The following is a 25,154-nucleotide window of genomic DNA, read 5'->3' as shown; positions in this document are numbered from 1 at the left end:
CAAGTCACTTCGGGTCCTCGTGGACTAGCAAAAAACTAGATAGCTATCAAAACTCTTGTTTCTACTACCACGGTCTCATCCCAGAATATCTTGATGCGCGTGGTCTCACCCACCAGTGGTCTCAGCGGATGGCTCGGTGACAGAGGGGTGCTCAATAGAGGTCGGGGCCTGACGTAGTGTTGTAATGGCGCAAAGGGGACTTATCGATTCACTATCTTAGTGTAAGTCATTAGCTAAGGTACCTAACTACCTGTTTATTTCATCTGGCAACATTGGTCACGACGGGACGGTGCCTTCTCCCTCCCCCGGTTCAACACCTGGGCGCGGCAGGACCTTCCTAGCAAGACACCGAACAATGACCTAGCCACTAGGTGCATGACACACGGGTCGCTACTTCTTAGACTTGACTTTCCATGTCATTATTATCCAAGGGAAGGTTCAACCTTGCTGGCCAAATGGGCCATTTGGAGCTGCATCCCCGGATTTCGGGCGATTCCTCCCCGCTCTGCTTCAAGACGGGACTTTCGGACATGTTCCCGTCCAACTGCTTGAGAGTTATTGGACGGTCGCCTGTTCTGTCTCTCATTTCTTCTGCCCTCCCCGCAAATACCTCCCCGTCAACCACGACATTGCTAACCCAAGTTAGACGCTGGCAAGTCAACGTGGTTTCGTGTCACACGTGCCTGTCATGCCTCGGGCAGCAGTTTGAACGACCCGAGCTGCGCAGACTAGCCTCGGTCCGCATTCGTTATATCTGTTTTGTTACATCTCTCATTCCCTTGCGTACAATCTCCCCCTGCCCAGGCCAGCCCACTAGTCGATAGCGCTGGTTGCCTGCGGCGGCGCGTCGACCCCCAAACAGCATCATGATCCTCGATGTTCACGTCGGAAAAAGTTCCCACCACCAGCGCCATGCATCCGGCTCCTCACCGAGCTACCCCATAAGTCCAACCGACTCGGGATACGGCTCAAGTCCAACAACTCCACTGACACTGAGGCAGTTGGCGAAGGACGACGGGCGCCCACTCGCGGACGAGTGGGCACGCTTTGTTGGCAACGAGTCAGATTCGGATGACCCGTTCGGAGAGGCCGACCTCGCAAACACACCAGGAAATGGGGTCACACATCACGGATCACCATGGCCCCAGACAAGACCGGCCACTCAGACACCACGGACAACACGCTACCGCCCTACTTTCGCAGCGTCGCTTTACCCCAGGTCCGGCTCGAGGATTCAACAACGGGGCGCCAACAAAAGTATTGGCCGACCGGGGGTTGGGTTTCTTCGCCGTCCAGATCGCTTTATCCCCGCGAGACCCCGTCAGGTAGCAGAGCTTTCCGAGAGGTTTAAGACAGGCAAAGCACCGCATGAGCTGACCGGGTCTGAGAGGCTTCTCCGCCACAGTGGAGCAACTGAAGATCCGTTCTACCGCCGGAGAAACGTGGAGCCAATGACGCATCAATTCCGCTCGCAATCTCGTTCGGGAACCACAGGCAGTAGGAACAGAGGTTAGTCGATTCGTATTGGGGTCGTTCTCAAGCCAGGCAGGGACGCTGACTTGACTTCAGTGAGCAATGTACTCGGCCCTCTGGATCAAAACAGTGCCATCGACGACCATACTGGTAACAGCACGGTCTGGACTGTCAGAGATGTGCCCTTCAGGGGAACCGCTGTTAACGACGGCCGAGGCCAGTTGGTTGCGAGCGGGACCAATGCAAGACTCTTCAGGACGATATTCCCTACGGCCCTAAAGGCTGAGGAAGAATTGGAAAAGCACAAAGCCCGACTTGCGGCGGCGTTGGGGCTGGACCGGGTGCAGCGGATTCTGGACGTGAGCATAGCACCCTGCCGCGAGGAAAATTTCAGCATAAGCTCCAAGTCTGCTTCTGCCACGCAATGGAATGGGTCAGAATGGGTCAAAGAAGGACCTGTTCGCACACAACAGAAGCCTCCTCGGAACCGGGAACTGCCTCTCTCTCCCTTCAAGTGAGTCCCGGCGGCTTCATCTGAACCTAATCGGGCACGCTGACATGTAACGGGGTTCTTGATGCTCCAAACTTGCGGGATGATTTCTACTGCTCAATCCTTGCCTATTCATCTACGTGCCGGACACTTGCCGTCGGACTGGGCGACTTCATCTACGGCTGGTCTGAGAGCCGTGGGGCAAAACTCCTCAACGCGGGAACTGACACTGATTGTTACCTAACTAGCTTATCTTTCTCGTCCTCTGGGGGATGCAAGGCTATATTGGCTTTTGGACGGACCAACGGAACGCTAGGACTGATGTCCTTATATGATGACCCGGAATCCGAGGGCTCACGTTCCGGCCCCTTGCCGCGTTTCGAGGTGATACAGCCACGTCCCGTTTCTTGCCTCAGCTGGAAACCGGTGTGCACGCTGCGGCCATCCAAAAATCGACTCCACCCAGGCGCTCCAGTTCAAACCGAAGATCTCTTGGTGGGAGACGAGGCTGGGCACGTCTACTACTACGCTGTCGAGTGGCCAGAAAGATGGGAGGTTGTACAACACAATTGGTCCGGGGAGATGACCCTGCTGGCGCGTATTGCGGTTCATTCTCAGCAGATCTGCGGACTGGCTTGGTCACAGAACGGTAATCTTTTTGCCACAGGAGGAAACGACAATTTGTGCTGCCTCTTCGATACGACCAAGATTCTCGAAGGAGGGTCCCGAAGGAATCGCGCTGTTACGGAACGCCGGATTTCACGGTCAGCAGCGACCCTGGTGAGGGCAGCAAGTGAGACCCCTGAAGCTGAGGCCCATATCAGAACTCCTCGCAGCATCACCCATCCCGTTAGGCACCTCGGGCCCGGCAGCGAAAAGCAGCGATGGGTTCATGCAGCCGCGGTCAAAGCCATTGCCTTTTGTCCCTGGCAAGAAAGCCTAGTAGCGACAGGCGGAGGATCCAATGACAAGTGCATCCACTTCTTCCACACCACATCCGGCGCGGCACTGGCGACCATCTCCGTCTCGGCCCAGGTGACCAGCCTGATCTGGTCGACGACTAGACGCGAAATTGCGGCCACATTTGGCTATGCTCAACCTGACCATCCGATCCGGATTGCCGTCTTCACGTGGCCCGACTGCCGCCAGGTTGCTGCCATACCCTGGGCTAGCGAGCACCGAGCGCTCTATGCAATCCCTTATCCGCGCGGGCTTGAGGAAGATGGCTCGTCGAGAAGTGGAAATGCGGCGCGAGGACGGCGTCGTACCGCGATGGAAGGCTGCATTATGGTTGCGTCGAGTGATAAAAGCGTCAAGTTCCACGAGGTCTGGACGACAAACGGCAAAGGGACCGCCGGCGGGGTCGGCATACTTGGCGGCAGCGACATTTTAGAGTGTCTGGATGGCATTGACATGGACGGTGGTGTGATTCGGTGAGACAGCCCGTACACCTTTGGGATTGTTCGGCCCAAGGCACCGTATATCTCCAGGGTACAAATTGGGAATACTGAACCTGAGACATTGCAGAGATGGGTGACAGTTGCAAGATGACGTTGGCCGGGCTTGGGGAGGGATTGTCGAATAGAGTTAGAATGCAGGTAAACCAGCAAGAGCAGTGGTACGGAATAGATTCAATGATGTTGTGCTACTGACCTGGTGCTTCAGGGGTTCGCCCTGGGACCAATTGTTGCCATTTGCCACCGGTAGCGCTTGGAACGTCTGCGACTTAATTATCTTACGCTTACGAAATCAGAGCTTGAAAATGAAGGGGAAAAAGAAAGAAAAAGAGAGTATCACAACCAGGATAATCAAGAGACAAGAAGTTGATGCCCAATAACAGGATTGAACTGTTGACCTTCGCATCACCAATTATAACATATTGTTATATTAGTACGACGCTCTAACCAGCTGAGCTAATCGGGCTTGTGTGGATGAATGGAGACGTCAGGTTTGGGATCCATCAGCGCATGGTGGAGCGAGATCTAGCGACGGTCCTGCTCTGTGGGGTGGTTTGTCATGAGAGTTTTACGTGTAAAGAGGCAGAGGGAAGCCAAGACATTCAAGGTTGATGGGATAAGTATGTTGGCTGGGGCCAAGTGACAAGGAACAAGTCGTAGAAATTCGTACAGTGGAAATCTCAAACGGCCGCCAGCTAGTACATTAATCCTTACCAGAACACCATCCCCACATAAGTGCTTCCTAAACGCCGAGTAGAGAATGCTAAGTGAAACCCATAGCCCACCCGAAGCGGTGTCCCTCAGTCCTGAAGACGTTTGACTACTCCCCTCGTCCTTAACCAACCCGAGCAAAAAAAGAAAAACTCTTAACCTCCCAACCCTCCAACCCTCTATTCCTGATATATCCCTTATTTCAAGATGATAATCAACAGCACCAACACCACAATCAGGACTACAATCGCCGTCAACTGCCTCCCCTCGCCGCTGCTGGCGGCGCCGCGGGCGATCCGCCCCACCTGCCGGCGGGCCCGGCCCAGCGCGCTGGCCTGGCGGTCGGCGGCGCGCTCACTCTCGTCGAGCATGAGCACCTGGCTGTCGAGCTCGTCGCCGATCTGGAGGGAGAGCTCGCGCTGGCGCGAGATGGAGGCGCCGAGGACGTCGAGCTGGGCGTCCTGGTCGGCCAGGATCTGCTCGTGGTACGCGTGGATCTGCTGGTTGGACAGCGACCCCGCCGCGATGTGGTCGCGGTAGCCGGCCGTGTCGTCATCGCCGCCGCCGCCGCCATCGCCCGTCGGGTCGTCGCGGTACGGCTGGTTCGCGGGCCCGCCGAAGAGCGTGCTCCGGTTCGGGTCCGGGGTGCCGCGTCGTTGCGATTCCAGGTCGATCGTCGGGGACGAGAAGCGGACTGCCTTTTTCGGAGCGCGCGTTGGGGTCGCGGCGGCGTCTTCGCCCTGGGCGGCCCTCGTCGAGGTGGAGGATTGCGCGTGGGCAAAGTCGGCTGCTAGGGCGGGGTCGTTAGGGGAGGTGAGGGTGGTGGTGGTGGTGGCGGAGGAGAAGCCGTGGAATTGGGAGGTTAGGTCCGAGTATTGTTTTCGGAGCGAGGCGAGCGTGTCGGAGAGGGTGGAGGCTTTGCTGCTGGGTGAGTTAGATGGGGGGGTTTTGCCTCGGTGTTAGATGGTGTCGATGCGGGACGTACGATTCATCGCCGGCGTCTTGCAGCCGTTGCTGCTCCTTCTCGAGAGCCTCGAGCCCTTCCCGGAATTGGTCAAGCGATCGTGATATGTGGCCGTCTTGCGAGTCGCGTCTGAGATTCAATGCCTTTGCGCGCTGCTGCTCCAGGAGCGACAGCTTGATGTGGTCGGCCAAGAGGAGGAGAGCGTTGGGGTTTGACATTGCTGCCGGATGGCTGTGCTGCCTGAAGCGCAGCGGTGATGGAAAGAATAAAGAACCCCGGGACAGTCGGTACCAGACGCGCTTGACCTACACCGTGGTCTGCGGAACGAGTGGGCTCAGAGCGAAGCGGGAAGGGCAGATGAAGGACAACCTAGCATGAAGACATTGCCGTGTTTCGGTTGGCTGAAGTCGGTTGATGCCGTGCTGGGCGCATTACGTCGCTGGGGAGCGGCCCCCACCATGGCTGAGCGCCGAGCCAGGGGGTGATTGGCCCGTGCACAAACTCCACCAGTCTCCAATCTACCGTCGAATCCGTCGACTTTTCTACAAAATATGCCCATATCCCACAGTTCCTTTCGTCGCCTTTCTTGTAGCATTCTGTGTGCCTCGTCTACCTAGCTTTGCACTCACAATTAGGGGACGACGCAAGTAATATCATATGGCTAACGCGGCTGAGGCTGCAGCTGACGCCGAAATGGCCGAGGCATCCGGTATCGACGAGGTCGTGTCCTCGCAGCACCCCGAGCGAATCGAGCAGGCTGAGCAGCCCGCCGAGCGGCCGACTCCTCAAGATCATCCTCAAGGTGAACCTAGCGCCGCTGCTGCCGTTATTAGCGGCCTGCCTTCTGATGCATCCACGTTGCCGGCAGCGTTCCCCAAGAAGCGCCGGGGCCGCCCACCTGGCCGCCCAAACATGACGGTGCGCGAGGCTGATTACGAGGATCACCCACTCGTCCAGGCATGGAACGCAGCACGAGGCGAACGAGCCATACCCGTCGTTCCTATTGCCATCCGGGCCGCTCTAACAGAACACTCACTTGTCCACGAGACGCAGCGGACCATTTTTCGAATGCCCAGTTGCGAAACCATCTACTTCGTGCAGGGCTGGATCACAGCCCGGCACATTGCCTCGCAGCGGCCGAGCTACGTCAACGGCCTATTGATCCATTCGCGCGGCCAGGACGCGTCAGATTCGTGCCATCAGTGCATCGAACGCCGTGCCAAACATGCCCTGGGCCCATTTCTCACCTGCCGCGTCTTGCCGGGGGCTTTCCACAACAGTTGCTCCAACTGCAAGTGGTTCGACAACACCTCAGCCTGCTCCCTATACACGGGGCCCAAACCAAACCGGAAGCGTAAGGCCAAGGAGCAGCTCCCTCCCCCTCCACCCGCGGGAATTCCCCATCTCGACAGTGGCACCGGCAATAGCCCTGTCACTGCCCCAAGCGACGGCCGAGAACAGACCACTCCTCCCCAATTTCAGTCCTCGCCGCAACCACAAGTAGCACAGCTATCAGTGCCACCACAATCACCAGTGCCACCACAAGCACAATCACCAGCACATCCAAATCCCCACACAGAACCAATATCGCAGCAGCAACCCGAGTCAGAGATAGCGACGCAAATCACACAGGTGCAGCAGGAGCAGCAATCAAACCCAACCGCAATACCAAATACAGCCGGGAACGACACGTCGCCTCAGATACAGCCCCAAACAGAAGCCAGCGGCTCTGAAATAGCCGAAGCCCAGAGCCAAAGCGAGTCTCTTTCGGAGCCGCACTTTGTGCTGCCCAAACCAGAAAGGGACGAGGACGCACAGGAAGCGGACGATGATGACGCAGCGTAAGTGCCACGCCACTAGTCTTGTCATGATTCCGCAGTTGACCGAGCTTCTCTCCACGGCCAACAGCTTTGTCGATGCCCAGCTAGCTGCTCAGTTGCTGCCCGAGATTCAGCGACAGGATTCAGAAGGCGCGTGATCGTAATTTATCACCCGACAGACCGTGCACATATGACTCTGGTTGCTGGTCACGGGACTGTGGTCCATTCGATATGTTTCTGATGTCTTCCTGTGCCTCACGGTTCACCGTTTCGTATCTTTGTATTCTATCTCTTTGTAATATGGCACGTTGGAAGGAATGTTCAGCTCCTAAATTGGGCTCTGAGCAGCGTGAAGCATTTGACGCTCTCAACTGTAAATTTCATACGATGTATCTCGTAATTAAAAGTTCCCATCAGTTCATGCCAGCACTAATTAATGATCGAATGCACACACTCATCTGGCCACATCACCCCAGATTAAAAATTGGAATTGCCACCTGTCTGTAGCGTTTCAAGTAGTGAACAGACCTCATTTTCAACCAATTGTCTTTCCAACTAGTACAAAAAATTTTGAGTAACACGCGACATACGCTCATGGATATACTAAGGTACTCATGCGTGTGTTGGTTAAAAGCCCTGAAACAGTCCGGCTTCGCCTAGGTGGTCCCTTGCCAAGTAACCAAACGTGATTAGCAAACATTTCTTGTACTAGAGGCTTGAAGCTGTGCCCATCATGACGTAGAACGGTAGAACCAACAACACAGCCCAGCAACTAGTTCCCAGGTGTGTGGATAGGTGAGCTGACACGAACCTTTTCTCTCTAAATTAGTACGTGCGTATGCGTATATGCGTAGAACGGTGCTCAGTGCGCACAAAATCCAACGACATTACTTTATATAACACATATCTTTCATTAACTAGCAGCACAGTACCCATCAAACAGTGTACTCCAAGGAGCATTGAGAAAACATATTACTCTAAACTGGAGCACAACAAGACCACAACTTTGAGCTCTTACTCAAATCCACTCTATACGCCTACCCCGACAGCAGCTCCGGGATCCCATCATGGGGGCGTCGCAACAAGCCAACGCCAACGCCACCGCCACCGCCACCGCCACCACCAGCTCCGGCTGCAGCACCGCCGGGGTTCGCCACGGCCGTCGAAGAGGAATTCATCGACATCTGAGACTGGACTCCAGCGCAAATTCTGGCCGAGGTTCGGAAATGGGTACGCTAGCAATGAAAACACAGCTTCCCCGCCTGACATCTCGACTCCTAACGTTCTTTCCAAAAACCCTCCAAGCCGGCCAACCCGTGATGTGGGTCGACGAACCATACCGCGCCAGTGTCACGCTGTTGCTGTTCCCCGAGAGCGGGCCGTCGAATTTCTTGCGCCGTCGCGTGTACGGTGCCGGTACCGCCTCGGACCCCGAGAGGGGCGCGGTTGTTTATGAGTGGGCGGACGCCACGGGTTGCGCGGTGATGTGCCGCGATCGGATGGTGCGGAGATATGTACATTGTCTGGGGAATCCGAGAATGAGTTACATGGGGGTGTGGCCGCCGGAGCCACGGTAGATAGCTCCAATACTGGAAAGAAAGTGTTGAGATGAAGGTAGATGGACGGGAGAGGCGCCAGCTGGATCTTCTGTTCGTCTTGGGAGGATAACGGGGAATAGTTGCTGTGCTTTGAAATGGCGCTGAGGAGCGACGCTGTTGAGCGCCGGCCACACGGAGTGCTCATCAGATGAGATCATCCAACTGCCAACGCCTGGTCGATAAATGCTTTGCTATAACTGCAAACGCCTTTTGAAGAAAATTTTGGCATATTGGATCATCCCGTCACAGCAGGGTCTAAAGAACTTACTATAAGTATATCGTAAAACTCAAAATGGAGCTTTCCACTCGCCTACTTGGCGCCTGCAAGACAATCCGCCAAAGTTCAGTAGCCCACCTTCTCCCACCAGCTTCCCGAAGCAGTTACCAAAATGATGGCACCCAAAATGTCAAGATACCACGAATTAAACGTATCCAAAAACACCTCCAGAGAAATTATTGGACAGGCCATTAAATGGGTAAGTGAGCAGCCGGCAGGAGACCATACGGCCTTGGGGGGCTAATCATGTATCTGTGACATACGAAGGCCGGCCGTGCAGTTACTTGGATTGACAGAGAAGAGGACGCTACAGCCGTAGTCTACAATTTTGATGGGACGGTCGGCGAAATCTTCCGTTACGCCCCATACGGGGATCAAGCGTGGTTTCCAGCGACCGGCCAGATCTGGCTGTGCGCCATGCCCCCAAAGCGCAAAGTCAGAGGAGAACCAGAAGTCTTGTACATCGGTCGGATGTATGCGCAAGATTCATGGGAGGTTAAGCCTTCACATGACTTAGAAGAACCTAGGGATATAGGGACGGAAAGGGACCAGGATCTGACGAGGGGAAGCTCAGGTGGTGACAAGAAATAAAGTGGCGTAGTCAGAGCAGCGCAAACTAACACTAAGATTGAGACGTCTCTAACTGTTGGATGAAAAGGACACTTGTGTGGTGAACCATATGAGATAATGAGTCGGACTGATAATTCCACGTATTGTATAGGCAGCTGGGGTCATTAGGGCTTCTTATAAAAAGCGCCGCGGAACCTGTCACCCGCCATCGGTGGAATAAATACCTGATTATGGCGGACCAACAATTCGACTGCATCTAACGCAATTTTGGCACAACAACCGTAATCAGCCATGTCAATGGGAATTTTCAACAAGAATCAGGAAGCAATGGTTTCTGAGTGGACCAGCCAGCAAATCTTAGAGAAGGTCAAGGAATGGGTAAGTACTAAGTACCTGATTTCCTGTCGTTCACCCCGTGGTCGGCGATTCGTAAGTAGAGCCAGCCCCTACTTACGCGTGCATTCATATCAAGACTGGCCACGACGTCATGTGGGTATATAGACGAGAGGAAGCCGAGGCTGTGGTGTACAACTTCGACGGGAGAATGGGTACCATGCTCCTCGCAACAGCAGGCGGAGATTCGCGGGAATGGAAGGATGTGAACGGGGAAGTGTGGCTTTGCGCTGACCCCCCGATACGTCATTATCTGGGTGACCCCAAGAGAGACTACATCGGTAAGGGGCCCATGTTTCCCCTCAAACATGTTATGGAGCCACCTTGCCAGGGAGCGATGTGGAACCGGGGAGGGCAGCATAGCGCCATTGAAGAAAAGCATGAACACCACCTCACCAGACATTAAGAATCTGGCGGTTGCTGGCTGCAACTACTGCTAGAGGTTTGTGCCTTGATTACGCGCTAAATACACGACGGGCGTTGCTTTGACACGTCGTACATCAGTGTTGTCCTGTGACTGATTAAATTTAACACTCAGCGATTGCCCTCGTATGTTACAGAACTTTGTATGAGATAGCGACGTGTCAACAAACTCAAGTGTCTGTGAGCATATTTGTTTAATTGAAAAGATGATGACCTGGCATCTATATCGTAAATGTTTGCACACAATCAAAGGGGACCGCGAGTATATATTCTTTTGCAAACCCTACCGCGCCAGAGAAGAGTAATTTTCCGACTCAGCAAAACGACGCTTCCAGACGATAACTGGATTATGACAGTCCATTTATTAGAGCACTCCGTCTCCACTTGACACAATGGTAGAGCAAGCTAGAGTAAGCGAGCGAACAAGTAACGCTCATGCACCGAGCTCCGTGCTGACTTTGACTATAGGCTTGGCCGAACGTCAAAATTGTCGAACTCGACTGGGATACAGTGTACGCGTGGGAGATCCAGGTCGAGACACTGCTTGCCTCGCACAATCTGCTCAGATACATCACCAGGGACGCGCCGACAAACCTGGAGAAGCGGTTCATGGTCCAGCAGATGCTGATCAACACAATCAGGAAGTCGGCGGTGGTGAGGAAGATGAGGGCTGAGGGGTGGGACCCGTCCGAGATAAACCCCTATGACACGTATCGCGCCGCTGTTGACGCGATGAGGCAAATGGAGCGCGAGATGATAACTGCGAGGATAAGAAGCGGGTGAGAGGCAGGCCTGTTGAGGAAGCGAGACGAATGCGGTGATTTACAAGAAACATAGGGCATGTCTAAGCAGGGTTGTAGCGAATGAGTTGCATTTCGGATTGGTGCTCGGCGTTCCGTTATCGACGGAACGCCCAGGCTGAGATAAACAGCGGTTGAAATGTTTATGCACAACTGCCGATCCGTACGACTTGTCCATGTCTCACTGCGGGAGGGTATACCGCGGCTGAGCCAAGGTCGCCCCTCATCTCATGGCAACGTCATAGAGTTATAGCGTTTCATAGCAGTGCCCGTTACTTCCCCGATCCGAATGACATCTCCGAGAAGGTCGCAGCGCCAAGTTGCCAACGCGCACGACATTCTCCGTCCAACTGTCTTGGCCCCTCGAGAGATTCCCGCTTCCGCTTCTTGAACACTTTAGCCTAGGGGAGGAGCAATTCTCTCAAAGTTTACAACAACACTGGGCGGTGCTACCGCGGAATCTCCTGCAACTATTAGTGGTTAGCGGGCGATACATCCGCGCGGTCTCCGAGACGCTTACGCACGCCTGCTTTAACACAGCCGCGATATGCTCTACTGCCGATCGCATCTTCGATCTGCGCGGAGAGAGCCGGCCGTGTTCCAGTCTGTCCGGACGGGAGTCCAGAATCCGTATACATCGAGCACGACGATCGGCAAAAATGGCACGACGTGCAATTGCTCTATAAATCCGCCGCCCTAGGTTCTAGCAGGTCGTCGGATACATCATCGTCTTCTCTAGCCAGGGCCCGGGGAATTTATGAAGCTGCCCTCTGTTTCAACCAAATCCAAACGTATCACCACGTCCAAAATGAAACTCGCCCTCTCCCTCCTAGCCGCCCTCCTCCCTCTCACCCAAGGCGCGGGCGGCCGCAAACCACCCGCCTCCTCCAAACCGGCCGGCGGAACCTGGCAAACCCTCGCCCCCATCGCCGACTACCCGCGGCAGGAGCATGTCACGCTGGCTCTCTCGGAGACCAGCATCGCCGTGCTCTGCGGGATCATCCCGGCCGCCAACTCGACCACGTCGTTCGAGACCACCAACCTCCTCCAGATCTACGACATCCCCACCAACACCTGGCGCACCGCCTCGCCGGCACCCGTCCGGCTCAACCACCCCAACGCCGCGGTGCTCAACGGCACGCTATACCTGCTGGGGGGGCTGACGGACGCGGCGGTCGCGGCGGGGGGGGGCCGGGCGTGGGAGGCGGCGCCGCAGGCGTACCAGTACGACCCGGCGACGGACGCGTGGACGGCGCTGCCGGGCATGCCGGCGGACGGGGCGGACACGCCGCGGGGCAGCGCCGCCATGGCCGTGGACGCGTGGCGCGGCCGCATCTACCTGGCGGGCGGGCTCACGCGGCTGCCGCTGGGCGCGGGCGGCGAGCGGCAGGAGACGGTCGACGACGTGTCCGTGTTCGACGTGCGCCGGCGCGCGTGGGGGCGCCTGCCGCCCGCCGCCCGCCGCCTGCCCGCCCGCCGCGACCACGCCGGCGCCGCCGTCGTCGACGGTGTCTTGTATGTCCTCGGCGGGCGCGACCGCGGCCAGGCCAACGTCCGCGGCGAGGTGTTTGCGCTCGCCTTGGATGACAAGGGCCTGCGGAAGGGCTGGGTCACCAAGAAGGCCCGCATGCCCACCCCCCGCGGAGGGGTTGCGGCGGCCGAGGTGGACGGGAAGGTGTACGTCTTTGGCGGCGAGGGCAATCCGGCCGAGGGGATGGAGGGCATGTTCACCGAGGTGGAGGTGTACGATACGCGCAAGGATCGCTGGGAGAGGCTTCCCCCGATGGAGGTGCCCCGCCATGGGACCAGCGCCGTGGCCGTCGGTGGCGGCGTGTATGTACCCGGCGGAGGGATCAGACAGTCAGCCGCGCCGGTGGATGTATTTAATGTGTTCTGGCCGTGATGAGAAGAGGAGGTTGCGGGTTGGGGGGAGATGAGTGGATACTTAGATTGCTAAGAAACTTGATTAGGCATTAAAACTATCTAGTCGAATATACCCTCATTAGCATGCCTGAGTGTGAGAACTGTTCAACCGATGGATAGGGGGCCTAGGAGTAGGGAAAAGGAAAGTTTGCCTATGTAGACACCTGTCCGTTCTTCAGTGCGCCGCTCCTGGCGTGTCCACCGCCGACCGTCGGGTTTCGGGCCAGCTTGTTTTCGCCGTTCTTGATCAGGAACTGCGCCAGCAGGATCTCATCATCGCTCTGCACCTCGACATCTGGGATACCCCAGAACTTAGCCTCGATGGCCTCGTACCCAATGCTCATCTCAAAATACCCCCGGTAGTACAGATCCTGCCACTGCAGCTCCGGGTTCTGGCTGACAAGCCATTGCGAGGCGATGTTGGTGACAAACTTGGGCGTGCTTCCTCCGACGGGGCTATTGCTCGTCACAGCCGTACCGGCGAGCTCGACGCCAAACGCGCCGGCGCCCGTGTCCTCGTCATAGTCGACCTTGCCGAGCCACGCCAGGTCCGACACCCACGCGGCGTGTCGCCCGACAGCATGACTGTGTTGTTGATCTTGTTGTCCGCCAGGTGCTGGTACACCCTGTCGCGATTGGCCAGGTACCCGTCCCACTGGTCGCGGTTGAAGGGCGTGTCGGTGAAGATCCCCAGCGTTATCCGGCTGAAGATGACCTGGTTGCCGACGATGCGCCACGCCGCGCCGCGCCGCGACGACTGCATCAGCTGGTCGTAGAACCACGCCTCCTGCTTGAAGCCCATAATGGTCCGGTTCTGCAGGTCGACCAGCTCCTCGACCTCGCCGCTGTTGCCGCCGATGCCCGCGAACCCGCCGAGCACCGTCAGGTCGCGGTCGTACTGGCGCGTGTCGAGCATCATGAGGTCGAACAGCGTGCCGATGGAGAAGCTCCGCCAGATGCGCAGGCTGTCGTCCATCTCGACCTGCCGGATCGGCATCCACTCAAAGTAGGCGCGCACGGCGGCCTGCTTGCGCTTGCGGAAGACTTCGCCCTCCGAGTTGCTCGTGCCGTTCCGCCAGGCGTTGTTGGCCACCTCGTGGTCGTCCCACACGGGGATCCAGGCGAATTTGGCGTGCGAAGAGAGAAGGTCGGCGTCGGTGCGGTAGGTGGCGATGCGCGTGCGGTAGTCGTACAGGCTGTAGATTTCCCGGTCTGGCAGCGGGTTGCGGCCAATGGACGAGTCCGCCTGGTATTCGTAGATGTAGTCGCCTAGGTGTAGCACGTAGTCGACCGAATCCTTGCGGACTGGGTTGCCGTAGGCGTTGAAATAGCCCTCGGCTGAGTACGACTCGGAGTTAGCAAATGGCACTTTGCAGATTAGAGCAGCTGTCCTGGACCTACGGTAGTTTGAGCACGAGTAGACGGCAAGGTTGACGTTCCTGTCGACCCTCTGGTCCTTGGCCGGAAGTGTCTTGGTCCGTCCGAGAGGGCTGGTCTTACTGGAGCCGCAGACATTGAACTGATAGTAATAGGTCGTGAAGGGCTGCAAACCGCTGGCCTCGAACTGTTTCTGATTTAGAGTGCTTGCACCTTACCACGCCGGCTTAGGGGCGTACCTTGACGGTGTAGTCCACATCACTTGTGGTGTAAGCCCGGCCCTGGTCGATCACGTTTGACAGCGGCAGGTCCGTTGCGATCTTGAATTCAACGCAGGCCGCCTTCGATGACGGTCGCGCGCCCTCACAGTTCTCATATATGGGCACCACACCGTCGGGTACCAGATCGGACGCGACGTTTTCGGCTGTCGGTGACAGCCGCGTCCATAGAATCACGGAGTCGGAATAGGGGTCACCGGAGGCGACGCCGTGGGTAAAGTTTACCTCATTCGGAGCGAATAGATCCCCAGTCTGACGCTTTGAGATGTGCGCTAGGGGGACGGCGAGGCTCGGATGGCGGCGCGAGGGACTGGTGTAGGCTAGGTTCCTCTCGAACGACGCCTCGATGACCGTGGCGGCGACGAGGATGCCCAGACTCAGGTGGTAAAACATGGCTCCCGACAGCTGACGAAGGTGGCTGACTGCTGTAGAAGCTGGAGGATTGTGTGCCTATCGGCCGCCTTAAGAAAGCAGGCCCGGCGCGAGCTCGGGTGGCGCCGCTCGCCTTGGTCGCTTGGCAATTATGTTGACCAGGCCCTGGAAGGAAAACCTTGGCGAATACTACGCGCGGTTGCAATTGTCCAATACCCAGGCCCGGATTCGCAACATGTCCGTCGATCACATCCCGCTGCCAGCGGCCTGTTGAGGTTCGTGAGGGGAGGGGTGTGCAGCAGCGATGTCCTTGGCTAGTACCCACGATACCATCCAACGAGCCGAAATCGCTTGGCGCAAGAACTACAAATTCAGCTAGTGACGAGCCTGAGCATATGGGTCATCAACGCCGCACACGTGCCGCGTCGGCCCGTATTTGTGGCTTCGTCGCTGCCGACGAACCAGGTTGATTTAAGCAGTTGGCAGGCATCGAGGTTGTCCCACTCTGCGTCATAACGTACCGTACCGAGGCCAAACGCGAGCGTGCTAACCAGGTCCGACCAGGGAAGGGGATGGGGCTTTACGATTCATTCAAGGACAAGGTGGGGTCCACCGGAGCATCCTCTTTCTTTTCCCATGTGCAAACAATTGACGAGTGTAGAGCTAGGGCGATCTCGAACCGAGTCCTAACCCGGACTCGTCACCCCGGAAGTTGGGTTGTTCGTGGACATCTCCATCAAGGGAATTTCGGAAGACTCGGGAATAATTAAGACAGAGTTTGAGGCCCCCGCCACCTCTCCGCTTTGCAAACTTGGAAAAAAGTTGGCCGGGGGCCAAGACATGGATATGTGTGGGACAAAAGTAATGGGCGACCCAGGAATCGAACCTGGGTTTCTTCGGATTTGCTCGCCACAACGAAGCGTCCTGACCACTAGACTAGTCGCCCTTATAATGTTACTATAGAAATACAGCTCTTTTATAAGATGTCCCGTATGACAGAGCTATTACCAGCACTTTAAAGAACCACCGATTTCTTGGAATTAGTTCACGGCATATTATTCCAGTTGTCCTATTCTGTCTCGTACTTTTATGATTTCTTCGTATAATCTAGGACGTGTTGTTGCAGCGGTTGCTTAAAGTTCACCATGTGCTGCGCAGTTGAAACCAGTGATTAAGTTTTTTTTGGCAAGGTCTTTCTATCTTCTCAAAACACCGAGGATATGGGTATGATGCTCGGGATTCTAACCAGGGTGTCGTCATTGAAGTGGTCGTAAATCTATCACTTCGAAGCACCAACAATCCCCTCTGCCCAAATTCGACTTCGAGATATATGATGATGATGCGTTTGAGCTTGTGGTCAACTCCAATGTGTCACCGAAGTGACCCCGCCCTTCAGAACTTGACGACAGTTTTAGCGCGAAGAACCTCTCCGTATTTATAAAATAGGATAGGGAACGCTAGGAAAGCTAATGCGAGGAAGCCTAGCAGCGAGTTGCCCCAGCCGTAACGCAGTGTCTGGTACATATTAGGTCCAGCCAGCGGCAAGAAGGTACCGGATATGTATCGCAGCAAGATGCTGGCTCCCAGGGCAGAGGCCGCGCCCTCGGAACCAAACAGGTTCACGAGGTAGAGTTGGGCGGGCATCAGGACAAAGAACGCCCCATAGCCGATGAGGACTGTACCGATTATAGGTACAATCCAATGCACCTTGTACTCGGCTGTCCAGCCGTAGATAAGTAGGCCCACAGCCACAAAAGGGCTGAACCAGATCATGGGCAGTAGCCGTTGTTCGGGGCGCGGCCCTGGCAATCCTCCGGCTTTCGCTTGCCTCATCATCCGGTTGTTCAGGTTGTTGAAGACTGGCACGGCGACAAGCATGGATGTGCCTAATCCAAGGTACACCAGGCCCGAGGTAGATATGGTAAACCCATATTGACCTACAAACACACTGGTGAAAGTCGTGAACAACAAATACATGATACCGAAGATGAGGCCGACGTAAAGAGATAAGGCCAGCACGATAGGTGAGCGAATTAGGAGTACGGCGGGGCGGACAAGTGCCCTGCCAAGGACATGGCCAGGCGTAAGGGGTAGAGCGAGCTTGGGCCGTAGATGCGGGTTGCCGGTTGTAGTATGGAGACTGGCCGCCTTGCGTTCTAGAAGGATCCTAGGGTTTGTCTCGCGCAATATAGCAAAGGCAGCAGCTCCGGCAGCGCCACCGGCAATAGCCAACACCCAAAACGTCCAGCGCCACCCCTTGTTTGCGGCTATAAAGCCTCCAATAAGCGGGCCGAGGACTGGTCCGATCAGCGGTCCCAGACTAAAGAAAGTCATGGCCAATCCTCTGTTAGAAACATGAGTGAGGTCCGCAATGGAGCCGCCGCCGAGCGCCATAGGTACACCACCGGCACAACCCGAGATGAAGCGGAAGACGACGAACTGAGCGACGTTGGTGCTCAGAGCGTTGCCGATGACAAAGGCCACAAAGACCAGATTGGCGACGTGGTACACAGGCAGGCGACCGTAGACCTCGCTGAGCGGGGATATGACCATAGGACCAACAGCGATGCCGAGGACATAAAGGGTAATGGCAAGTGTGCTGACTGTCTCGGAGGTGATGTTGAGGTCGGCGACGAGACCGCTGACGCTAGGCGCGCATATGGTGGGGGCAAGATTCCTACATCAACGAAAGAGTCGATGTCAGCACATTACTCGAGGGATTATAGGGATCATTCATGGACCCAAGACCGGTAGTATAAAGATAAGGCAAGGAGATAGCAAAAGGCACATACGTAATAAAACCAAGTACCGAGATCATGATGATGTGCGCCCACCGGGTGCGGGCTGGCCAGTTGACCGGGTTGGCAATATCATCAGGCCCGTCCCATTTCGCAATGAAGCCATCCGCCTCGTGCTTGACGTTGCTCTCACTGACCGGACCTGACTCAAGAGCAGCGTTATCGTTGTCCTGCACCGGCTCGGAGCTGCCATCTCTCCTTGTCAAAGGATCTTCCTCTAACATTGTGTCTGCGACTTATCTGGGAGGGTATCCTCGAGACAAGTGGACAAAACAAAACGACGGAGACACAAGATTATTCTGAGTCTGAATAAATGAGTGAAGCTCTGCCACAAGAACGTGAAATAGTTGCAAGCGGTGACAATGTGTTCAGATCGTAGCTATCCTAGGTACGCCTGGCTCAAGCAACTGAGCTTTATTAAATACAAACGGAATATTGTGAACGGAGTAGTTAGTCGGCTCTCCGCGGATTTTGGGCGGAGTAAAAGGGAGTTTCCATCTCAGGTTGAGGGATCTTCACTCCTACGGAAGTGTGACACTTAAGGTGCAATGGTTGCTCTGCAATCGCAGTTCCGCTTTGCGACAGGAAGAAAGTCGGACTCCTATCCCCGAGCGCCATTCCGCAATAACCACCCAACATAATCAAGATCGGCGAACAATTCCGTCACCAGGACAAGCAGCGTGCCATGTGGCATGGAAGTTGGGCACTCAGAAAAAGCGACTCGCAGTGCAGTCATGGTTCTGATCCTATTCTCAGCCCACCTGCTACCTGCTATCGTTTCCCACAGCAACGGATTTCAAACATTGGTGGTTGCGTGCCCAGGCCCGTTTCTGAAACAATCGGGGACAACGTTGCCGTCCTCCGCGGATCATCCGAACCGTTACGACCGGACCTGCTTCTCCTACCCGGTCACCCGGCACCGCCACACTTAATCTTATCTGCAATCTTCATCGAATGCGGACCTCATATTGGCTTCTTAGCCGCTGCGGCTCTGGATACCAAGCAGGGACCGGTACTTAGCGTCTTATCTCGATTGCCCGGCAATACTGAACTTAACACGGGGGATTGCTCACGCCCAGGCAATAGTTAACTGCAATACTACCTTATATTTCCGTTCCCCGGCATCCAGGTTTCCCTCACATGCCATACATCAAACCGGAATTCTTACTATGCTTCCATAGGAATAAGAAGAAAAGTCGGTCCAAGGGCGGAAAGTGGTAAGTGAGCAAGGGACTGAGCTGGATGCACTGCGGACAAATTATAGGGGGCCCGAGCGGGCCAATGAAACCAAGTTTTTTTCTCCGAATTAGCGACAAGTTTGAGCCTCGATCTTCGCCCTATAGGGGCTCGTCGGTGCGCGAGGTGTCACATAGATCTTTAAAGGTGGGATGCTGCAAGTTGGTGCTGCTAAACTTCATTTGCTGCGCCTGCGCTGGGGGAAGTCGGGGGACGGAGCGGAGCGGAGCGGCGGAGTATCGGACTGTTATGTCCGTTCCATGGTTGTGAAACTTTACCTGGGCTGGCAGGTTACATTCCTTGACCACACGTCGGTCGGACAAGCAGGGAATCAAAAAAGCCACCCGGTCCTATTCCAGTCCTCAGATTATCAAGGACCTCTCTCCACCGCTGGGGCGACACAAATATTGTCGCAGTGATACGCGCGTACATCTTTCCTTTTCTCCCTCGACTCAGCGGGGTCTTGGTCCCACTCTGGCGCGAAAACTCCAATATCAAGGAATAAGCCCATGTCGTCCTGTAGTGAGGCTGGAGCTGGTTTGCTGGCAGCAACTGAGGCCCCTGTAGCATCCCCTTTGGGGCAACAGCCACCTTTGCCGGATGCTGAAGTCGCTCCGCGCAATGGCCCCGGTCCGAGTCGGCGACGGGAGAAACCTCAATTGTCTTGCAACCTCTGCCGACGTCGCAAGTAAGAGCTAGATCGCTCCTTAGCGCCCACAACCTTCCGATACGGGCCGCTGATTCACTCACTTACGCTAGGTTGCGTTGTGACCGCCAGCGACCATGTTCGAGCTGCTCATCGCGTAGTCTAACATGCACATACCCCGAGAACCTCGCCACCACCTCATCCCTGTCCAAGCCGGCCGCAATGCACGACCGAATCGTCCAGCTTGAGCGCCTTGTGATGTCTCTCATTCCACGCTCTGTGCCGGGCTCCGTACCCGGCCACACTCCGAACTCCAGTCCCACCCCCGATCTAGCGCCGGGTCCTAGTCCGGGTCCGTCGAGTCGCGCAATGAATACTCCAGCCGAGACGAACTCCCGGGTTAAGGACACATGTACGTCGGCAGAAGTACGTTCCGAATGCGGAAGCATGCGTGTTAGCGCTTCAGAGCTTCGCTATGTCGGCGGCGACCATTGGGCTGCCATTCTCGACAGCATTGCCGACCTCAAGGATCATTTCGACCGAGAAGAACAGCTCCAACTGGCGCAGGACGGTCACGATGCAGTCGATGGTGATGATGATAGCTGTATGATGGGGCCTCGATCGTCCCACGCGCTGCTCTTGTATGGCTGCCGATTGCCAGTCTCACGTGCCGAGATCCTCGCCGGATTGCCGCCAAAGAGTGCTGTAGACCGCTACGTATCTCGCTACTTCAACCGCTTGGACCTAGTTCATTGTCAGTGTCTCTATTCTTTGCTTTCCCAAAACGAGGTACCCGGCAAGCCATGACTGACTGGGTCTGATATGAGACAGCCATTATTCATGGCCCAAGCTTTCTTCGGGAGGCAAGTACTCCTGCTGGCTGTTCAGCTATTTGTTCATTTCCTGAGTCCAAGCCCTTGCGCTAACTGCTACTCTACAGTATGAGACATTCTGGACCGACTCGTCCAGTGTTCCAATCCTATGGATTGGTCTTCTTTTCAGCATGATATGTCTCGCCCTGCTGGCATCAGACGTATCCGACACTGCGCATGGCGACCCAGAGCATCGATTCCGGCAGATTGACCTCTACCGTGAAAAGACAGCACAATGTCTCATCACAGGTGGATACACCAAATCCGGCCCGTACGCGTTGGAGACGCTAATCCACTATGTTTACATCGAACTAAGTAACCGGGGCGATGCTGACAAAGACATCTGGTTTTTGTTTGCCCTCGAAGTCAACCTTGCCATGCGTATGGGGTACCACCGTGATCCTAGCCACTTCCCCGGCATCTCGCCGTTGCAGAGCGAGATGAGGCGCAGGCTGTGGGCTACTGTTCTACAAGGCGATATCCTCGTCTCGAGTCAGATGGGCATGCCGCGCATAATCTGCGACTGGAAATGCGATACAGCGGAGCCGAGAAATCTAAGCGATGCTGATCTCGACGAGAACACAGCCGAACTGCCTCCGTCCCGTCCCGAAACCGAACTTTCACCAGCTCTCGGCATTATTGCGCGGAGGAGGATGTTTGTAGCGCTGGGCGCTATTTCTGATGTTACAGCCAATGTCCAACCATGCAGCTATACCGAGGTCATGAGGGTAGACGGCATCCTCCATGAGGCAGCCGCGAGCATACCCCTTCCGCTGAAACCGAAACCTATGGCTACTAGTGTAACCGACTCACCCGAGGTCATTATGGCGCGCCTGTTCATTGCGCATCTGTTCTACAAGGGGCAAATTATGCTTCATCGGCGCTTCCTCTATATGGAATCCACCTCCCCTAACGAAGACGTCTTCGCCTACTCCCGAAAGGCCTGTCTGGATGCTTCCCTTGGCGCACTTCACATCCAAAATGTTCTCGACGAAGAGACCTGCCCGGGAGGCCAACTGCATATGATGCGCTGGCGCGTGTCTTCCATCATGAACCACACCTTCCTCACCGCCACTATGGTCTTGTGCTCGATGCTACACCGTGGTCAGACAATGCAGCGGGAAGATGAAATCCTGAGAGCGTTAAATCGAGCGAGAACAATCTGGATGCGTGCGAGCTCCAGTTCCCGCGAGGCAAAAAAGGCGGCTGAGACGGTAAGTATCGTGATTGCGAGGGCAAGAGAGCGGCGTGGTTCACAAGGGCCTCAACATGTCAATGACCCTCATCACATTGAGCAACTTGGTCGAGTTGGGGCTCCACAACAGGGGTTGCAAGGAGTGCTGCCGGTTAATCCCTGTCCTACCAACGACGGCAGCGGCGCCAAGGCTGGTTTCCATGGACAGGATATGCTGCTTCAAGATGATACGAGCTTAGGGAGTGCTGTTTTTGAGCGTGAGTTGGCCTGCGCCTCACCCATCGCTTAGCGAATTCCGAAAACTGACCATTGTGCAGCCGATAGATTCGTTATGCCGGATCTCTTGGGAATCTTCACGCCTCCAGATACCCAGGGACAGACCTTTAGCTTCGATGCAAGGCCGAGGTTGGATGATATGAGTTTAGAACTGGATGAGTGGATTCATATGAGTAGCGGGCGTGGGACGAACTGCTCGAGGTAATTGGGTACCTATCCTAGTCAATTATGCGAAAGAAGCCCAGTGTCCGCGCTCCTTTACCATCCATCCCACGATATTGCATTATGCTGTGGCGGCGCATCATTACTACGAATACGCTTCTACCATGACCATGTATCAATACCTTCTGCAGCCTTGGAAGGAAGATTATTATGCAAACCTCGCATCTCAGAAGTCTTCTCTTGTCACCGGAACAGGATGCCAATAGAGATTCGCCAATGCTCTATCGATAATATGAGGGTACTTCTTTTGAGGTTCATATTGTATCCTGGCTACCTATTTTCATGATTACAAATATCTTGTATCTTTAAATGCCATTCAGAGCATTGCTTGATTGGGTTGCGTGCTTGAGGCCGATGTATTTCGGAGCTGTATTGCTACATTCAGACCTAGGCTCGTGTTTCTAGAGAGTGCCGGGAGGTTCTGGATATTTAATATCGAGGAAGTGGGTATGTCAGCTAGAAGGCCGTTTCTCAGGAGACTTTCGGCTAGTACTAACTGGATCTCCGGCCTGAACCGTTACCAGATTTGAATACGAAAGGAGTGGTGGGAGGGTATTTGTCCTTCGGAAGATTTCCGGGGCGGTTGATGTTCGTCTTCAACCGCGGCCCACACATCTCACTAGCCAAGACGTCGATGTCCACCTGGGCCTTGGCTTGTAGTGACTTAGCAACTCGCTTGTCATCGTAAAGTATACGTAAATTACAGCATGCTATGCTCGCTCGTGTCATAGAGGTGCTCGGGAACTCAAGTGTCCAAGCGGTACTAATAAGCTATTGACCATCAACTGACGACCCAGACTCGAGACAGGTTATCATTTGTATTCTTTTCTTCTCCCTTCCCTTCCCTTTCCATTCTCAACCCCACTCCGTCCCAACCTGTCCGGCATGAGTCACAAGGGTTAGCTGGGTAGGGAAGTGAGCAAGGGGGACTCCCGCTGATCAGCGAATGATCGAACCGGCCCTACAGTGCAATTTCAGACAAGGATGGCTTAACCTGCGGTCGGTTGTGTTTGTGCGCGGCCCAGCCCTCCCATCCAATGATGTCTCTGCTGTGACATGCCGCCCCCCCTCGGGAGCGTACTAATTAAGGTAGTATCTATTCCAAACGTCAGCTCCGTTTATTGCACCCCCAACCCCAAGCTATAAGTGCCCAAGATGTTGTCTTTTTTCGCTCCATACTCCGGTTCCTAAGCTGTCCCAGTAGGGATTCCCGTTCGAGTGCACGGCAGTTGCCCTGTTCGCTCCCGGCAACAACATTCCCAGCTGTTATTCCATGATGCCTAAAGACTCGTCAGCTATGGATAGCCAGAAAGCCGGCCAACCGCTCCAACGCTCAGAGGTTGCTGCCGACTGCCACGGAAGCCGTGACGTTGGCGATGCGCAAGCGCCGCCGGGGACCCGGATGAACATCACACGGCCGATTCGGCCAAAGCCAACTTCCGCACCGCCAACTTCAATAGAAATATTCGGTACGATCCAGCCGTCTGCTACTGTGGACTGCAACAAAGCATGACCGCTAATGTCAGACGGAGTGGCTGAGGCGCTCAAAACCAAGCGACAGAGCAGCAGGGCCGCCGAGAAAAGCCGCCGAGACCGCATGAAAGAGGCGTTGGGAAAGTTAGAGGCACTCCTATCGCAACGCTGCTGCGACGGCGGTGCGGGCATCGCGGGGACAGGAAGCGATGGTGTTTCCGGCATAGATCACAGGATCTATCCCAGATTCCGCACGGTTGAATATGCCGTCCGTTACATCTCATGCCTTCGGGCTCACTCCGCCCAAGATCGGAGCAAGTAGATGCCTGTTGCAAGGGTCAAATCTGAACTAGGAGTTGTGTTTTCTTTCTCGGCTAGCTTCAGCCTGGTGTCGGTAATCGGGTGCAGTGGCGAGGAATGGTCGCACACTCTCATTCCTTGTCTGCTCCTTGACGGAGGATGAAACGAGGTCGGCTACGAGAGAAACGCTGCCGGGCAAGTTGCAGATTGGCGTACATTGTTAAACCCCTTCCGAACTGTCTAACAGTTGAAGTAGATGAGTATTCTTTACGAGACATTCGTTGGGTCCGGTGCAACCTAGGACTTCCCGTGCTATCTCTTCGTCCCTATCCATGCAAAAGTTGGCCATGATGTGGGCGGCAGCCGTGCACGACATTTCTAGATGCGAATGCGTAGTCTTCGGGCTCTTGACGCTAAGCAGCGGTGATGCTGCTTCGTTGCCGAGAGATGGCTGTGCTTCATGTCCCTGTACACCTAGTGCGTCCTGGGAGGAATGCTCTGTGGCAGGCGCGCAACCTGTTTGCCATCCGCTGGCGTTGGCAACAGCAGCAAGTGTGTTCAACGCTGAAGCGGATGCATTGCCACATGGGCGGCGCTCACTTTCGGATTTCCCCAACCCGTCGTCAGGCGGTGACGCTGGCCTGGCATTGCCCAGATCTGACGTCTGCTGAAGGGCGACCCACTCCGGCTCTGACATGTTTGTTGTTTGGGGCTCGCATGGTATCCCGCCATCCATGTTGTGGCGCGATAATTCCGGGCCTGACACAGGTGATAGCAGGTCTATCTTCTCTGTCCGCCGTGTCGGGGCTGTTGCCGGTAAGGCTCCTGTCGCCGGGCCGTTGAACGACGCTAGGTATTGATCAACATCTTCGTCCCTAACTCCGCGGGAGGCGAGGAGCGACCGCAGTCGCGAGTTTTCGAGCGCAACTCTACGGGCGGCCTGCCGCATCTCCAGCGTAGCCTGGACACCCTGGCGCTCATACTCGCGAAGTTTGGCCTTGAGTTCCTCGATGTATTCGCGGCGGCGTGCCCGACACCGACGCTGATTGTTACGTATCCTCGCCGCAGAGGAAGGATCAAGCTGCTTCTTTAATTAATAGAATGAATCGTCAGTATTACTGGCGGCTGCGAGGGATATCAGGGTCGCGGATATCCTGCACAAACCTTATCGCCCATCACCGATCGTGCAGACATGATTTCAGAGTTCGCT

The 25,154-nt window shown here is 55.4% G+C and overlaps 10 protein-coding genes and 2 non-coding genes across 12 annotated transcripts; 6 read left to right on the top strand and 6 right to left on the bottom strand.

Moving 5' to 3' along the window:
- Positions 1-866: 866 nt before the first annotated feature.
- Positions 867-1,991, top strand: MFIFM68171_03618 (uncharacterized protein; the record flags this gene model as incomplete). The annotated part of the gene is made up of 2 exons (XM_071059039.1): positions 867-1,509; positions 1,570-1,991. 2 exons carry the CDS (start codon positions 867-869, stop codon positions 1,989-1,991), a joined length of 1,065 nt encoding a protein of 354 aa, XP_070915140.1.
- A 293-nt stretch (positions 1,992-2,284) lies between these two features.
- On the top strand, positions 2,285-3,400 carry MFIFM68171_03617 (uncharacterized protein; the record flags this gene model as incomplete). The annotated part of the gene is made up of 1 exon (XM_071059038.1): positions 2,285-3,400. The coding sequence occupies one exon, from the start codon at positions 2,285-2,287 to the stop codon at positions 3,398-3,400; it is 1,116 nt and encodes a 371-aa protein (XP_070915139.1).
- A 390-nt stretch (positions 3,401-3,790) lies between these two features.
- On the bottom strand, positions 3,791-3,886 carry MFIFM68171_t39. Its single transcript has 2 exons — positions 3,849-3,886; positions 3,791-3,826 (listed from the first exon to the last, which is right to left on the bottom strand). It is a non-coding gene; the product is annotated as a tRNA-Ile (tRNA).
- Positions 3,887-4,328: 442 nt separating this feature from the next.
- MFIFM68171_03616 (uncharacterized protein) lies at positions 4,329-5,313 on the bottom strand (the record flags this gene model as incomplete). Its single annotated transcript, XM_071059037.1, has 2 exons — positions 4,329-5,052; positions 5,117-5,313. 2 exons carry the CDS (start codon positions 5,311-5,313, stop codon positions 4,329-4,331), a joined length of 921 nt encoding a protein of 306 aa, XP_070915138.1.
- A 475-nt stretch (positions 5,314-5,788) lies between these two features.
- On the top strand, positions 5,789-6,940 carry MFIFM68171_03615 (uncharacterized protein; the record flags this gene model as incomplete). The annotated part of the gene is made up of 1 exon (XM_071059036.1): positions 5,789-6,940. The coding sequence occupies one exon, from the start codon at positions 5,789-5,791 to the stop codon at positions 6,938-6,940; it is 1,152 nt and encodes a 383-aa protein (XP_070915137.1).
- A 3,628-nt stretch (positions 6,941-10,568) lies between these two features.
- On the top strand, positions 10,569-10,959 carry MFIFM68171_03614 (uncharacterized protein; the record flags this gene model as incomplete). The annotated part of the gene is made up of 2 exons (XM_071059035.1): positions 10,569-10,586; positions 10,645-10,959. 2 exons carry the CDS (start codon positions 10,569-10,571, stop codon positions 10,957-10,959), a joined length of 333 nt encoding a protein of 110 aa, XP_070915136.1.
- An 825-nt stretch (positions 10,960-11,784) lies between these two features.
- Positions 11,785-12,879, top strand: MFIFM68171_03613 (uncharacterized protein; the record flags this gene model as incomplete). The annotated part of the gene is made up of 1 exon (XM_071059034.1): positions 11,785-12,879. One exon carries the CDS (start codon positions 11,785-11,787, stop codon positions 12,877-12,879), a length of 1,095 nt encoding a protein of 364 aa, XP_070915135.1.
- A 172-nt stretch (positions 12,880-13,051) lies between these two features.
- On the bottom strand, positions 13,052-14,947 carry MFIFM68171_03612 (uncharacterized protein; the record flags this gene model as incomplete). The annotated part of the gene is made up of 4 exons (XM_071059033.1): positions 13,052-13,484; positions 13,547-14,237; positions 14,301-14,463; positions 14,516-14,947. The coding sequence occupies 4 exons, from the start codon at positions 14,945-14,947 to the stop codon at positions 13,052-13,054; spliced, it is 1,719 nt and encodes a 572-aa protein (XP_070915134.1).
- Positions 14,948-15,791: 844 nt separating this feature from the next.
- On the bottom strand, positions 15,792-15,872 carry MFIFM68171_t38. The gene is given in 2 exon segments: positions 15,792-15,826; positions 15,836-15,872. It is a non-coding gene; the product is annotated as a tRNA-His (tRNA).
- Positions 15,873-16,318: 446 nt separating this feature from the next.
- MFIFM68171_03611 (uncharacterized protein) lies at positions 16,319-17,948 on the bottom strand (the record flags this gene model as incomplete). The annotated part of the gene is made up of 2 exons (XM_071059032.1): positions 16,319-17,603; positions 17,719-17,948. 2 exons carry the CDS (start codon positions 17,946-17,948, stop codon positions 16,319-16,321), a joined length of 1,515 nt encoding a protein of 504 aa, XP_070915133.1.
- A 1,521-nt stretch (positions 17,949-19,469) lies between these two features.
- Positions 19,470-22,154, top strand: MFIFM68171_03610 (uncharacterized protein; the record flags this gene model as incomplete). The annotated part of the gene is made up of 5 exons (XM_071059031.1): positions 19,470-19,648; positions 19,720-20,360; positions 20,438-20,469; positions 20,547-21,930; positions 21,991-22,154. The coding sequence occupies 5 exons, from the start codon at positions 19,470-19,472 to the stop codon at positions 22,152-22,154; spliced, it is 2,400 nt and encodes a 799-aa protein (XP_070915132.1).
- Positions 22,155-24,164: 2,010 nt separating this feature from the next.
- On the bottom strand, positions 24,165-25,138 carry MFIFM68171_03609 (uncharacterized protein; the record flags this gene model as incomplete). Its single annotated transcript, XM_071059030.1, has 2 exons — positions 24,165-25,031; positions 25,109-25,138. The coding sequence occupies 2 exons, from the start codon at positions 25,136-25,138 to the stop codon at positions 24,165-24,167; spliced, it is 897 nt and encodes a 298-aa protein (XP_070915131.1).
- Between the last annotated feature and the right edge of the window lie 16 nt (positions 25,139-25,154).

This window comes from Madurella fahalii (genome assembly GCF_045866475.1).
Source record: "Madurella fahalii IFM 68171 DNA, scaffold_2, whole genome shotgun sequence".
NCBI classification, from domain to species: domain Eukaryota; kingdom Fungi; phylum Ascomycota; class Sordariomycetes; order Sordariales; genus Madurella; species Madurella fahalii.
This window is presented reverse-complemented; position numbering and strand designations above follow the sequence as displayed.